Below are 15,820 nucleotides of genomic sequence, written 5' to 3'. Positions count from 1 at the left end.
CCAGACTTTCACTGCCTTCTAAAACCTCCTCAAATTTATTCTGAATTCATGAATCCTATTCTGAGAGACATACCATTTGACCAAGGTCTAATTTCCAGGATAGCTGCATAATGAAGTCTTTGTGGAGGCAAATCACTGGGGACAGCAGGTTATGGCCTCTCCGTAGACTGATTCCCTCCCCAAATCAATGGCAAGGGGATTCACAAGAAACCAAAGCCCAGGCCATTTCTCCTGCCAGTCTTGAAGTTCCCAGTCTTGAAACTGTTATAGGAGAAACTCATTTCAACAGCAACTCAAAAAGATGGTGGCTAATGTTCCCCCACAACCCAACCCTATACAACAAAAAGACCTCTTTTTCCCCAAAACAGAAGAAATGAGTTTAGTCACTAAGGAGTGAGATTTGTAGACAAGCTGTGGATAGGAAATGGAGGAAGTAAGTCAGAACTTTCTTCTTCAGTGTATGATTTGGCATTTGAAAACACAGTATGCCATTGTCTGTAAACAATGGATAATGTCATCCCCATAGCTCTGAGAACTGAGGACCAAGCAGGTTCCTCTGAGTGTGGACCTCTATCACAGTGCCCTATTCCTAGAAAAATCCTATTTTGTATATCTGCACCCCTTGCAAACAAGTGTCTGCTCCCAGATAGCCTTGAGTAGATGTGGACCTCCTGAGTCCCCAGGCTTCATCCTAGTTCATGTATATCCAACCTCAGCTATGTGATGGATGGAGCTTGATATTGGTGAGCACCATACCTGACCACAGGCATTATTGGCAAATAAAAAAAAATCTTTGGTGCATTAGGTGAGTGTGGAGCCTTCTTCATGATTCTCTAGGAAAGCTGCCCAATATGCCAGGTCACCAGAGTCCTAGTGGATGGATACCACCACTTGCTGGTATCCACCCACCTCTAGGCTGGCTTGCATATGGGGGAGAGCAGGAATAGGGGAGGAGTCAGATTTTGCTCCTTGGTTCCCAGGAGATGGGAAGAAAGCAGAGGAACCAGCCCCAGCTCCCCTTACTAATAGGCTTCTAGACACTCCACAAGGATTCTGGGAGGTGGGCATCATAAGAGAACAATGAAGATCAGATTTGGGTCAAATGGAATCATGCCCACAAATTAGTAGGAAGATACATTACTTTGGAATGAGGAAGACAGAGTGGGAAAATGGCTGAATGTTGGTGTTCATCACAGCCTAGATGGCTCCAAGATCATTAAGGGACAGTGCCCTTGTCCTAGTACCCAGTGACTGAATTCATAAACAAGGCTGGATACAAATGGCTGTAGAAAGCACTGGGCTTCACTCCTGCAGGTATAGCTTTTGAGACTAGCACTTGCATGGACTACAGGTACCTGCTGAAAAGTGGAAAGTGTCCCCACTGGTACTGTCCTCCTTCACTGATGCCCCAAATCCAGCTCAAATTCTCCCAAATACTTCCTCCCAATTTTTTTTTTTTTTTTTTTTTTGCTCCTTAGCCATGCCATTCACTTATTTATTCAGCAAATGTTGATTGGGACTGCTCTATGACAATCATGGTGCCAGGTACTTGCAAATCTGTATCCATATAAGACATGTAGGACTTCCATTGTCCTACTTTTCTCAAAGAATATAGCTGATTCTCAGTAGATTTCATTTTCCAAATTGAGTCAGTGTATTAGTTTCCTGGGGCTGCCGTAATGAAGTACCATGAACTAGACAGCTGAAAACAATGGACTGTATTGCCTCACACAGTTCTAGAGGCTGGAATCCAAAATCAAGGTGTTGCAGGGCTGCACTTCCTCTGGAGCTTGTAGCGGGGAATCCTTCTTCACCTCTTCTAGCTTCTGGTCATAGCTGGGCAACCCTGGGCACTTGACTCTAGACGCACGATCAATCCATCTGCCTCCATTATCACAGGTCATCTTCTCCCTGAATGTCTCTACTTGGATTAAGGCCCCACTTCACTCCATGAGGACCTCATCTTAACTTAAATAACCGTACCTGTGACATCTCTATTTCCAAACAAGAATATGAATAATTCACAATCTGAGGTACTGGGGGATTAGGATATCAACACATCTTTTGAGAAGACACACTTCAATTCGTAATAGGTACACAGACATATTTCTATACCATGTAAAAAGCAACAACGTTAAGTATGCAGGTAAAAGATGCAATGAGGAGTGGCGAGAGCAATGCGGGGAGGTGGAGCATGTGTGCCTGCCCAAAGGCCACTGTCTGCATGCAGCAAGAATGAGCCCCATCCCAGAGCCTCGTCCAGGAAAGCAGGAGGTCTGAATTTTTACACAAAACCTTCTAGTTGTAAAAGGTTAGCATCTACGTCAAATCAAACAAAATCTGTGTGAGCTAGATTCAGCTTGTGGTTCACCAGTTTGGAACTTCAGGTCCATGGGATCAGGGAGGGTTTCTTGAACAAGATGATTGCTTCTCAGAATTGGAAACTATACTTTGGCTACACTAGAGTTTAAGGCCGGGGAAGGAAGTGAGATGAGACAGGAGAGAAAAGGAGAAGCTAGATCCTGCAAAGTCTTAGAGGCCACATGGAGGAATATAGATGCTGTCCAAAGGGAAAATAATGAGTCATCAGTTTTAAGCAGGGAGATGTGCAACCTGCCAAACACTATGGGCTGCCTACACCCTCATCTATCCCTCTCCAGCTCCCTACACACAGAAGCAGAGGGGATGTCAGCCCCGCCTGCCCTCTGGACAATGACCTCTCATGTTCCCCTCAGATTTGCAGAAGCTCCTGGAGATGGTTCGGGAAGATGCCCAGAGGACAGTCACATTGGAAAATAGGATGCAAAAGAAAGCATCCAGGTACCTTCTCTTGACCCCTGGGGCAAATAAAGGAATTCAGAATAATAGTTATAACATTAGCCAAGGCAGTTCCAAATTATTGAGCATTTTCTCTGTGACAAACACTTGTTCACATGTATCATCACCTCCCCGGGTTCTTACAACAACCCTTTGAGGAAGGTACTAGTATCTTTATTTTACAAAGGAGAAAATGAGGCTCAGAGAGGCTAAGTAACTTGTTCAAGGTCACCTAGCTAATGAATGGGAAGGGCACAACTTGAATGCAGACCCTTCTAATTCCAAAAAGCATCCTCTTAACTATTATGTTGCACTGCTTCCTAGGAATTACAAGGTTATTTGTCCACTCTTTTACTGAATATTTATGAATATGAATGGATTAGGTACTAATTATTGCAAGAAGCATTAAAAGAGGAAAGCTCAGACCTAAGAGGGTGAATAATAGGAGAATCTGATCTAGTATGGGATGGCAGTGGGTGAGGTGGGGTGGAGGGGGATCAGAGAAGTTTCCTCCAAGGAAGAGACTGTAAGAGATTGTGGATGAGGCAAGAAAGAGCCACCCAGCCAAAGTTGAGGGCAGGTGAACATTTCAGGCAGCAAATGTGCAAACACGTTCAGAAGGGACTGTGGCACCTTCAAGAAACTGAAATGAAACCAGAATGGGATGGAGAGAGGCGTAAGTCTGTCTGGGGACCTTGAAGACCACCTCAAGGATTCTGGTTTCCTTCTTAAGAACAACAAAGATCCTCAGAAGTGTCAAGCCATCAACCAAGATGATAAGCTCATAGCGTTAGACTTGAACCTGAAGTATCTTCCCTCTGGTGGGAAGCCTGTCCACAGGACTTCTGACCTCGAAAAAGCTCAGAGACCATGCAGGCTAGAGCTGGAGTTTCTTTCCCAAGTATGGATCCCTCTGAGTAAGCAAATTACTTTTTGAAAATAAATGATGCACTGGAAGAGGTTCTTCATTGCTTTCAGCCTACTGGGATGCTGGCTATGACTTATTGGTTATTGTTATTACCATAATTACAGTTCACCAAGCACTTGCACATGCATCACACCCACCACTGCTTGCTAATGATGAGTTTGTTCTGTTGCTGCCTCAACTTGCATCAGGGTTCAGAGGGTGGCCCTTGGAGGCATCCAGAGATAATGTTGGCCTTCAAGGCTCTGGCTGCTGTTTCTGATTTACCAGCATCAGAGACAGATGCTAATAATGAAGCATCAGCTCTATGAGTCTCCCTCCTTGGTAAGAACTCACAGCATGAACACTGGTGTTGAAGTCAGACTGGCACACATTCAAAACCTAGAAGAATCTGACTTAGCCTTTCTCTGAGCCTCAGTTTTCACATCTATAATATGAGATTGTGTGCACTGCCCTTGGAATCAAGTAGGCTAGGGCCGATCTCCATCCCCATCATTTAATTGCCTTGTGATGTTGATTGAGCAAGTTGCTTCACTGCTCTGAGTCTGATTCCCATTGTGTAAAATGAGGCTTATTAACAACCTATCCCAAAGGGTTGTAGTGAGAATTAAATAATATTAGTTTTGTAAAGTATTATTATTGTTGTAGAAATATCTATTTCAATAAGTCATTTTAAGAATTTAGGTGAAATAATGCATTTAACATATTAGCATGTGCCAGGCATATTACAAGCACTCAATACATGGGCAGCCATGGTTATGGTGGTGGTGGTACTTTTATTTCACACATAGCATCCCACGGAATCCTCACAGCACATTTTTGAAGCAGGTTTATTAACAACTACTCATTACCAACACCTCACGAACATGAATGGAGAAGGAGGATGAGTGACTTGCATATGGTCCTCAAAAGACAAAACCACATGAGAACACAAAACTCATCACATGGCCTTTGCATTCACTTCAGTGATTACAATAACCATGGTGACAGAGCAAGAACCTGTTGAAATTTCCCATGCTCCTCAATTCCTCTGGGAGAAAAATCTCCCTAATCCCTTCCAGAGGCAGCAGATAACAGAGGCTTCTCTGTAGAGCTGCAAAGAGACAGTGAAGAAAAGCTGCACATTTTCTTCTGCCAACTTCATTTTAGAATCTGGATTCCTTTTTCAGTGCAGGCCCCAAATCTGTTCCCATCAGGGCTGACATAGAAATCTTGGGCTTTTCATAACCCTTAAAAGTCAACTGGACCAGCTCCAGCCTCAAGGCCAGACTGCTCTCTAGTCATCTTAGTCTGTTTGGGCTGCTGTAACAAAAATACCACGGAATATGTGGCTTACAAACAACAGATGCTTATTTCTCACAGTTTTGGAGGTTGAGGAATCCAAAATCAAGGTTCCAGCAGATTCGGTGTCCAGTGAGGGCCTTCCCCATAGATGATTGTCTTCTCACTGTAACCTTGCAAAGTGGAAGGGAACTCCCTGGACTTTCTTTTATAAGAGACTAATCCCAATCATGAGAGTTCTGACCTCATGAGCTAATCACCTCCCAAAGCCTTCAGCTCCTAATACCTTCACCTTGGGGATTAGGGTTTCAACATGTGAATTTGGAGGGATGCAAACACTCAAACCATAACATCACCCAGAAAGATGATCTTTTCTTAAAATCTTCTAACAGTATTTTCTAAATGTCTCTGAGGAGCAGAATTAGCTGAGATGCTTGTTAAAAATACAAATTTTTAGTCTTCATCCCAGACCCACTGAATCAGGATCTCCAGAAGAAACTGTATTTTTAAACAAGCACTTCAAGCTGAGAAATTCTAAGGTTTCAAAATGTGCTCTCTGCACACCTGTATTAGAAGTGTGTGTGTGTGTGTGTGTGTGTGTGTCTATGTGTGTGTGTGATTGTAAATGCAGCTTCCGGGGCCTCACTCAGGGTCTGATGTATCCAAATCCCTGAGGTTATGGTCCAGGAATTTGTATAGGTAGCAATCTCTCCAGGTGATTCCCATGCCCAGTAAAATGTCAGGATCCTTGCTGTAGAAAGAGAATTCTCCATCCTTCCACAGATACTTTCTGGCTTAGGGGCACCATATATTCTGTGCCTTATTAAGAGACTCATCTTGCTTTGCAGTATCTTGCCAATGATCAGACAAAACAAGAGTGATTCCACCAATAAAGACATACAGACCACCCACAAATCAAGGTAGGTGGGCACCTCACAGTTACAGGGACCGTTAAAGAGATGTCCCTTACCAGACCATGGAAAGTGGGGCAGGGAGTGGGGTACTTTTTCCTTCTTGACTAGAAATAAGTCCCTTAATTTCTGGGGCTGAGGGTGAGTATCCAGGTGTCTTTCCCCTAACTCAAACTGTATAAAGTTAAAATCTTCCAGTCATGGAGAGCTATGAAGCAGAGAGGGTTATATTACAAGACCATCCTTTCTCTCTTTATTTGGATGACTTTTAATGAGGGAGGGGAGGTCCACCCCATTTCATTTACTTATCCTGAGTATACTTATCAGTCCCTCCATGTGCCAGGATCTGTGCTAGGTTTGGAGGAATTCAACAGCAAAGAGGCCATACACAGTCTGCCCTCAGGGATCTCACAATCTGGACTGGGGTCACAACATTTTTTGTGTTACAGATCCTTCCATAAAAATGCTTTTAAATGCTTACTGTAAATTATAAAGGTTTGCAAAGAAATCTACTGTACTGTAGATTATGATATTACAACCAAATTTGGGATATAGTCATCTATGAGCTTCTTTAGCAATGAATTATATAACAAGACTTAGCAGCAGATCTAATAACTACTGTAATTTTAGATTAGTGTTGAGTGTAAATGTTCTTTCAAAGTAGCTTCCATGATTGTAATCACCCAGGAATTTGTATTGTACAAATACATGGGATTTCCATTTCTGCTACAGGCTAGTTGAAATATGTAGGCTAGTTGAAAGATGTAACCTTTCTTCTATCTGCTTTCATGGACTCCTTGAACCCTGCCCATGGTTAAGAATTACTGGCCTAATGAGAGAGCCATGCATTTATTAAATAATCCCACAAAGTTAGCCAAATAATCATGACCATGGGAAGTATTCTGAGGGAAAAGTAAGGAGGACTGGGTAAATGTTGAGCACCAGAGACTTAAGACTGAGTTTGAGCTAACATCCTGAAGAAAAGAAGACTTAGCTAGCCTATGGTGCAGATAGGTGGGGATAGGTGGGAATAGTGTTCCAAGACAAAGGAATAGCATGTGCAAAGGGCCTGAGATAGGAGGAAGCTTAGGCATTGAGCAGAAATAAGTATGGCTGAAATTCTAGGAGAGCCCAGGAAAAGTGAGACAAAGACAGGGAAAGTGTCTTTGTTGTTTATTTCTTATTTGTTCTTTTATCACATCTCCTCCCTGAGTCACACTGTCAGTGCTAGACGACAGTCATCTACAGGAGGAAGGTCAAAGCCAATATACTCACCCAAAGAATTCATCTGCAGGGGTTGGGGCAGTTGGTTGGAATCCAAATTCAAGGACCTCTGGTACTATTCCTGGCCTGCATCCCAGAGAGATGGGATAACGGCTCAATCCATCAACTACCAGAGCAAAGACTTCTAGATCCAGTCCTCTGAACCCCTGGAGAAAGCAGCAAAGGTCAGGACCTTTTCTATGGAAAGGAGTCTGGGAAGTGGCCAGCCTACCTAAAGAAATTCTAGGTGCTACAGAGCCAGAAGGGAAGGGTCAGCTGCACATCACAGAGATAAGAAAAACAGACTTATCCTTTCTAGAACCACACAGAGAAGGCAGTCAAGTAAGTTTTCCAAGCATTTGGCAAAAAGAAAGGGAGATGGCAAGAGAGAAGGTGCGAGACACTGGTGCTGAAGAACCTGGGAGAAGGTACAGGGGAGGGATGGGCATGAGCAAAGGAGCTTCACCCCCTTCTAGGATCTCTGACCAGGCAGAGCCACAGGAGGGAGTGGCCACTCAAGGAAGTCAATCAGTCCACACCTAGAAAGGGCTCAATGTCATGAAGAGTTGACTGATCACAGATGAGGGCATTAATGATGCAGAGCCGAGGTGCTTGCCCAGAGACTGGGAGGTGGTGGTGCCAGGTTTGGGCTCTGGAGTCAGCTCTGTCTGCCTCCAAAGTAAAGCGAAGTGAGTTGTCAGCTCAGGGTCCAGTTTAGAGAAGGGAATCCTTGAATGAAGAAGTAGTCCGGGGTTGGGAACATCAACACCATGATCAGAAGGACTTGACCATCCCTTCACCAGATCTGCACTCAGCCTCAGGGTTGCATGCTAATTGGTATAGAGAGGAAAATGGAAGGGCCCCCAAGTGAACTTGCCCTCTAGAGGGAAAGATCGATTGTGTACAAATGAAACTGGGATCCAGCAAATATGTCATCCTGACAATATACAGAGACAGAAGGTCAAAGTCAGACTAGAAGAGTCAGAGCTGGCATAAATTGCTATAGACCATAAGGTGGTTGGATTTGAGCAGGTGGAAAAGAAACAAGAAAGACCCTCCAGGCAGGGGATATGGGTAAGAAGCAAGGGCCAAGAAGTGGGGAAAATATGCACTCAGTTCTATGACAGGTCCCTTGATTGAGCCACCTCCCTTCTCTGAATCCTGGAGGCTAACTGGTGTCCTGGGAGCCCCCAAAGAACCCTCTTTATGAAAAGTAGGCTACAGGCAACCTGAAATCATCCCTTCATGTTTCATTGACAGATCCAGCAGTACAAGTGGAGAAAGCCACACTCAAATCATCCAGAAGTCTAAAAGGTAGGCCAGATGGGCAAGAGAACAAGCTTGGCAAAGGCACTGTGGCAACCACATCATCTGTCTTCCCAGAGGTGTGGAAAGAACCCAAAGCAGACTAGACCCCCTGAAGCCATACACAATGCTTAAAGACAAGGGATACCCAGGGCAAGGGGCTCACAGGCAAGATGCCAATGCAGACAATGGCAACAAATTCCTCTCTGTGCCAGGCACTGGGTGAAGGATTTCATATTCATTATCTTGCTTATTCCCCAAAACCAATTCTATGAAGTAGGAGCATTATCCCATTATATGGAGGAGCAAAGTGAGACCTGGCCAGGTGAGCTGTCTTGCCCGAGGCCACACAGCTAAGAAATGGTGGTACAGGAGTTTGAACCTGAGTTTCCCAGCTCCTGATTGCATTTGATCTCACTCTCCTTAACATTTGCTGGGCTCAAGTGACCAGATATCTCCCTGTGGGCTTGTTTAATAAAGCCTGAACCACTAGCCTGAATTGTTGGGAAGACCTATCCTTCCTACATCCAGGGAAATGCTGAGAGAAAATCCAGGTGGGAGTAGGGAACCCAGGGTGGTGCAGAGAATCTCCATGGCAGAGCACCTTGGGGCCCAAGGAATCCAGCCTCACGGGTCTGATCCTGGGGCTTTGTCCCCTAAACTCTTCATATCTGTGTCTACAGCTGCACCAACCATGATATCATCCAGTGCAAGAGTGGCGTATGCAGCACCATGAGGGCCAAGTTTTATGGTGTGGCCCAGGAGGCTGGCTTCTGTCTTCAAGATAAGATGGAAATCCTCATGAAGTAAGGGCACACAAACATCCATTCACCCAAAGGACATTCATCTAGTACCCACCATGAGCCCACTGATGCCAGGTGCTGGGGCTTAGCAGGGAATAGGGACATTTCCTGCTCTTGGAGAGATTACAGTTTCCTGGGAAATATGGGCAGAAACAAATAGCTAAATTGATACAAATGTAGATTGCCATACAGGAAGATAACAGGGTGCCATGAGAGACATCATGAGGACCTAATTTAGGCTGGGTAATCCAGGGGGACTTCTCTAAGGAGGTGACTTTAGACTGAGCTTTGACAGGTGAGGAATTGTTGGTGATCTAAGACAGTGAAAGGACATTTCAGGCAGCAGGAAAAGTACATACAAAGCCCCAAGGCAGGAACGGACATGAAAATTTGAAGATAAGGCAGAAGGAGGTGGTGAGGGTAGTAGTATACACAGCCATGAATGCCCCACTTCAGACTTGGAACTTGATTTTAAGAGCATTGGTGGGCTACTGGAAGATTTTCTTTCCTACTCTGATACCCAATAAGTGTTTCCCTTCCCAGCCTGCCCCTTGACTGTGGTGACCATTCACCCCAGTGAAATTCATCTATTCCACTCAACGAAGGTTATACTGTGACACTTTGGTCTCTCACTCTGGGAGCATGGAGGGGTTAGCTGCTCTGACTGCTCACTGGGAGATGACTTGCCCTCACCTTCTGGGAGCCCCCATCTGATGAGTGAGACAGACAAATAAACAGGCAGTTACCACACAGATGATGAGGGTCAACATGGGAATGAGCCTGGGGCTAAGGGAACACATGAAAATGATGTCTTACCTAGCCTGAGACAGCAATCAGGAAGGTCTTCCTGGAGGAAACAACATTTTCAGTTCAATAAAAAATCGGTGAGATTTTTACTATATACAAGCCAGGGCTCTTACCATGTGTAAGAGCTTTGTATTTATCATTTAGCCCTCACAAAAATCCTATGAAGCAGATGCTGTTATTAGACCCATCTTATAGATAAGAAAAGTGGGCTCAGAGATGTCTCTTGTCAAAGGTCACCCAGTGGTTAAGTAGTAAAGGTGAAATTTGAACCTGGAGAGTTGCATAAGAAGAGGCAAGGAGGGACAGGAGTTCCAGGGGAAAACAACAGCAAAGTCTTAGAGGCCAGAAGGGGTACAGGGCACCAGGAACTGCCAGTAGTCAGGTGTGGTTGGGGCTTATGCTGCTTTCATGGTAATTAGAGAGACAGAGACAAGATCATAAAAGGTCTTGCTAGCCCAGCTGTGGAGGTTGAACTTTACCTCAGAACTTTGTTCAGAGCCAAAGTATAAAATGCAAAGCTGGAAAATGCTGTAGAAGCTGAATAATCCAGAGCCTTGGAGAGCAGGTTACTCAAGGAACTTTATTCCAAATAAAATGGAAAGCCATTGAAAGTTGTATACAGGTGAGTGACACGGTTATGTTTATAGTTTAAAGACTCCTTAAGAGAGCTAGGACATATGCTCAAAATGATAAGGGGAGTGGGGAAAAGAGGAACCAACTTGAGTTAAACACCTACTGTGCATCTGGCATTAAGCCCAGTACTTTGCACACATTGTATCATTTAATACTCACCCCCAAGCACCAGAACCATTACTACGCTCTATTTTCCAGTTAGAAAACTGTGTAAACACAATCAAAAGTAGTAGGTAGAGAAAGAAGGCTGATAAAAAGTGACTGGATTTAGCAAGAAGGGAGCATTTCAGGACCTTGGAGAGAGTTGTCACCTTGTGGCCTGAGCCACATTGTAAATTGAAGAGTGTCTGAGAAGGCTGAGGATTTCATGAAGAAAAGGGTATTTAAGTCAGATCTCAAAGGGCAACCCAGATGGGTAAAGAAGATGGGGGTCTGATCTCTTTCCTCTTTTTCATACAACGTGTGATGTAGGCGCCAAGAAGAGAGAGTTCTCCAGAAGTTCCATTCTTTCAACATTGTCTCGAATTTTGAAAAGGATATAGCAAAAATGAGACATCAAGCCTCCATGATAAAAGGGGATGCAGAAGAAATTGCAGACCACTGGTAAAGATCCTGAGAGCCAGATAAGATGGTCCTCGACATGGGTGGAGGGGGAACGGGCTATTATTAAAAAAAAATCACATTTGATCGCATTATCCTTCAAGACTGTTAATGGCCACCAGCAGCAACCACCCCCCCACAAAAGGCAGTCAGGCAAGAACCCCTCAGTTCCTGATTTACAGAAAATCCAACAACTGTATGCTCCATATTTATCTTCTGTTTGATTCAGACTTGCAAATAAGGACTAATTTGTCAGCCCTTTGGGAGAGGCAGATGAGGCAAACCACCTAAACATTTCTACAAATTGTGAGGTCTCTGGGTCAATCCCTATATTCCCCCCAAATAATCTGACCCCTTAGGATATAAAACCAGGCAAGCATGTCCTAGGAACACTGTGCCCTGGTATGGGGGTGATAGTATAGGTACAACAAAAAGCAACATGAATTGAGCGATTCCTGGGTGGCAGACACTACCTTAAGAAATTTTCCTGGGGCAGCCAGGGTGGCTCAGCAGTTTAGCACCACCTTCAGCCCAGGGCCTGATCCTGGAGACCCAGGATCGAGTCCCACATCAAGCTCCCTGTGTGGAGCCTGCTTCTCCTTCTGCCTGTGTCTCTGCCTCTCTCTCTGTGTGTCTCTCATGAATAAATAAAATTTTAGAAAAAAAAGAAATTTTCCTAAATTATCTATTTTATTTCCCACAAAAATCCTGAAAGTTACATAGTAATTTCTGCTTTGTAAATAAGGAAACCTCAAGATTTAAACCCAGATTTAAACCTTGTATAACCCCAGTTGCTATGCTCATCTGCAATATAGAATTTGGAGCCTGCCATGAACCCCATCATGGCAGGGTGAGTAAATCAAGATCTAAGAGTAAGATGAGAAAGCCTAAAAATATACCCAGAATCCCTTCATGATTTTAATAATGTGGAATAGGAGCTTACAAGAGACACAAATAAATATACACCACAAAATATAAAATACAAATCTGTGCACATAGCCCAAAATTAGATGGTCAATTTCTTTTTTTTTTAAGATTTATTTATTCATGAGAGACAGAGAGAGAGAGAGAGAGAGAGGCAGAGACATAGATGGAGAGAGAAGCAGGCTCCTTACAAGGAGCCTAATGCAGGACTCGATCCTAGGACCCAGGATCACACCCTGAGCCAAAGGCAGATGCTCAATCACTGAGCCATTCAGACATCCCTAAAAGATCAATTTCTTCTTCATATTTCTCTGCAATTGATTCATCTACATCAGGGGGGAGAATCCTTTTTTCTTTTTTAAAGCGATGCCATCCTCTGCCTTACACCCTGGTCACCTGAACCACCTCCAGGTTAGAATCTACCTTCTTGCTACCATCTCAAGAATGGATCACCAAACTACCCTCACACTCTGTTGCAGCATTCAGAAAGGTTTTCAAAACTCACTGAAACATACAAAGCTGTGATCCAAGCTTACTCACTCTCAGGGGCGAAAATACACACTTCCCCTTCCTCATCCTCCTCCTTCATCTTGGGCATGAGAGCCCCTTGCATCCTGGTAGGGATTCCACAGATACGTCAGTGTTCTCCCTGGTCTGATTAACTCTCAAAAAAGAAGCTTCAAAATCTCGGTGCCCCTTCCTTTCTTGTGGCTTTTCACATTGTCTGCTTGATAGAAAAACCAGAAATGCTTTAAAGCATGCCCTTAATTTGTTTTTTAATGAGATGCAGATCACGCTCCAGCTTTTTACTACCCCTAAAAAACAAAAGACGTGCCTGACCTGTGAGCCCTTTATACTCAGGATGGAGGCTGCTCTCCCAAATAAAGATGATGCTGCCCTGGAGACATCACATGAGTGGTAGAAAGAGAAAGTGGGGATGTAGGACCTAAGATACTCAGACTCATGCCCTAGCAGCTTCCTAACTGGCCCTCTCTTCTTGGGATTGGGAATTGAAGGTACTTTGATCTACTGTCCAAACTCCCTGAAGATCTGAAGAATTTCCGCCCTGCTAAAAAGATCCTGGCAAAACTGCAGAAGTTTGGAGAAAACCTGGACCTCAGGATTCGGCCCCGTGTCTTCCTGAAGGTGCTACAGGACCTGAGAATCTGGGAGCTGTGCTCTCCAGATATTGCTGTGGCTATCGAGGTAACTACCATGTTCTGTCTGCTTCGCACTATGCCTCTGGTGCCCTTTTTCAGTCAGTCATCTCTCAACATCTAGGCACTGTTTAAAAGCTGCAGACACAATTAAAAAGACATAAGGTCTCTGCCTCCACAGAGCTCATCATCTCGAACAGGCAAGGGATTACTACATGACCTTGGTGGTTCAACTCCAGGGGACATTATATTCTGTGTAAACGGTGCCCCCTGGGGAAACTTGGATGCTTTGGAGAGACATAAATAAATAGGCAAGAAAATAAAATAAATAACTGGCAATCATAATAAGGAGCATTCTAAATCTCGCCTGTGGAGCATAGACCTCACCTGGGTGCTTTTTAGAAATGCAGAATCTGAGGCTTCAAACCATATCTACCAACTCACAGTCTACATTTAAACGAGGTCCCTGGTGATTTGTATGCACAATAAAGTTTAAGGAGAACTGATTTAAGGTAAATGTAGAGGGGACCTATCTTGACTAGGGCGATTAGGGAAGGTGACTTTTAAGCTGAAACAGAACTTGACTTGTGGGAGGGACTCACTGGCAGTCAATGGGTTGAGAAGGAAGTAACCATGGAGGTGCAAGGTGGCAAGGAGATTGAAGAGGTCAGTCTGTGCAGAACTTTGAAATCAAGTCAAGGATTTAGGTCTTTAACTTGAGGCTGCAGGAAAGCCACTGAATGGCTTTTAATGGTAGTTTATCATCACCACCCACTCTAGATGGTCCTAAGGCACCAAATGGTATCAGCAGATGGGGGAGAGTCATTTCCTTAATTCATCAGATGGCATACATACATTTCTTTTTAAGTTGGCTCCATGCCCAACCTGAAGCCCAATACAAGCATGAGATCAAGACCCAAGCTGAGATCAAGAGTCAGACACTTAATCAACTAAGCTACCCAGGTCCCCCAAATGGGCTTTCAATGTCTCAAGATAAAGATAGGAATCAAATGGTGGAATTCTCAGTCCTCTGGGTATTTTCATGCCAGGCTGGCACTCCCACAAGTTGACCTGGGTGTATATATGTGGGTGCAAGGTCAGGAGTAGGAGAAGACAGAAGACCCTGTGGAAAAATTCATAGGTCCAGACTGTACTCCAAAAATCCCATGAGGCTCCTTCAGAAAAGAGTGATAGGCTAGTCCAAAACTAACTCAAGAGCAACTGTCCACTCCCTACTTGCCATTTATGGGGTCCACCTTCCACCTGCCAGCTATGGGGGTATAGAAGAGGCAATCTCCAAGTGAGTAAGAGGAAGGGATTATGGAGGCCCTGATGTGAGTTCATCACCCTGGCTAGTAAAATTTAGCATGCTCCTCTCCCAGTAAGAACATCACAGAATGTTCGATAGCCTGGATGTGGAGGTGTCTTAATCTAGAACCTGAATGAAACTACATTTTGTGTCTTAAAGCCTTTTCTGGAAGCAAGCTCATAGTTAGCATCAGTGCTCAAAAAGGTCTACAAACAAACAAAAAAAAAATGACTTCTTAAAAAGATATTAAGGATTAGGACAAAAAGAAAAAATGCAGATAGCTGGGTTTTTCCTCTCTCCAGAAATTTCTCTGGGTCAACAGTAACAAAAGGGGGCTTAAAATTAGTCTGCTGAGCCAGGAAGCTGGAAAGGGGTTCTTTTCTTCAGAGAACCATTCTCGTCATGATGCTTTAGGCATTATGAATGCCTGAACAGTTAGAGGCATCCTGCGGCCACCAGCCTTAGTCACATATCTTCTAGGATTTTGGAGGTGGGACAGAAAAGGGTCTAGTTTTTAGATCACATCTGAAGTTGCCACTGCATCTGTCCCACAGTTTGTACGTGAACACATCATCCATATGTCTCAAGAGGATTATATCAACTGGCTGCAGAACCGGATCAATAGCCCTATCTGATCCCAAAGTCTCTGGGCATAGTCTAGACCTGGGTCAACCAGCTGTCCCAGTGGAGGAGAACTAGACTACACTGTATTCCTGCTTCCTGCTTATTGTCGTGGATACTCACTAGGATATATGAGGGTCTGACTTCTGGCAACATTCGAGAGGTAGATACTCCCAGGTGGAAACCCCTCAACCTTACACCACAGCCTCAAATCCCCACTTTCTGTTCCTCATTCGTCCAGCCTGACTCTACCTACTCCTTCTCCAGATGCCTTCACCTTACTACTCCTCCTCAAATTCTGGTTAATATAATGGAGCTGAGTGTTTGATGTCTGGCTGGGAAAGAGAACTGCTGAATTTGGGTATGGTATTCAGATCCTAATAATAACCATGGTTACTATTTATTGGGTTTTTGTTATACAGTAGGCCCAGTGCTGGGTGAAATCATATGGCTTGATTATATCA

The 15,820-nt window shown here is 44.1% G+C and overlaps 1 protein-coding gene across 1 annotated transcript in view; it reads left to right on the top strand.

Annotated features, from left to right (window-relative positions):
- Window positions 1–15,370, top strand: part of CCDC60 (coiled-coil domain containing 60) — an 87,430-nt gene extending 72,060 nt beyond the window's left edge. The window contains exons 8-14 of the mRNA XM_041728527.1: window positions 2,736–2,820; window positions 5,872–5,943; window positions 8,458–8,511; window positions 9,186–9,308; window positions 11,217–11,348; window positions 13,286–13,475; window positions 15,290–15,370. Coding sequence (XP_041584461.1) covers window positions 2,736–2,820; window positions 5,872–5,943; window positions 8,458–8,511; window positions 9,186–9,308; window positions 11,217–11,348; window positions 13,286–13,475; window positions 15,290–15,370 — 737 coding nt within the window. The remainder of the gene's footprint in view (window positions 1–2,735; window positions 2,821–5,871; window positions 5,944–8,457; window positions 8,512–9,185; window positions 9,309–11,216; window positions 11,349–13,285; window positions 13,476–15,289) is intronic.
- Window positions 15,371–15,820: the final 450 nt, after the last annotated feature.

Source organism: Vulpes lagopus, chromosome 14 (assembly GCF_018345385.1).
Source record: "Vulpes lagopus strain Blue_001 chromosome 14, ASM1834538v1, whole genome shotgun sequence".
Classification (NCBI taxonomy): Eukaryota; Metazoa; Chordata; class Mammalia; order Carnivora; family Canidae; genus Vulpes; species Vulpes lagopus.
Note: the sequence above shows the minus strand (reverse complement) of the source record. Positions and strands in the feature narration are given on the sequence as shown.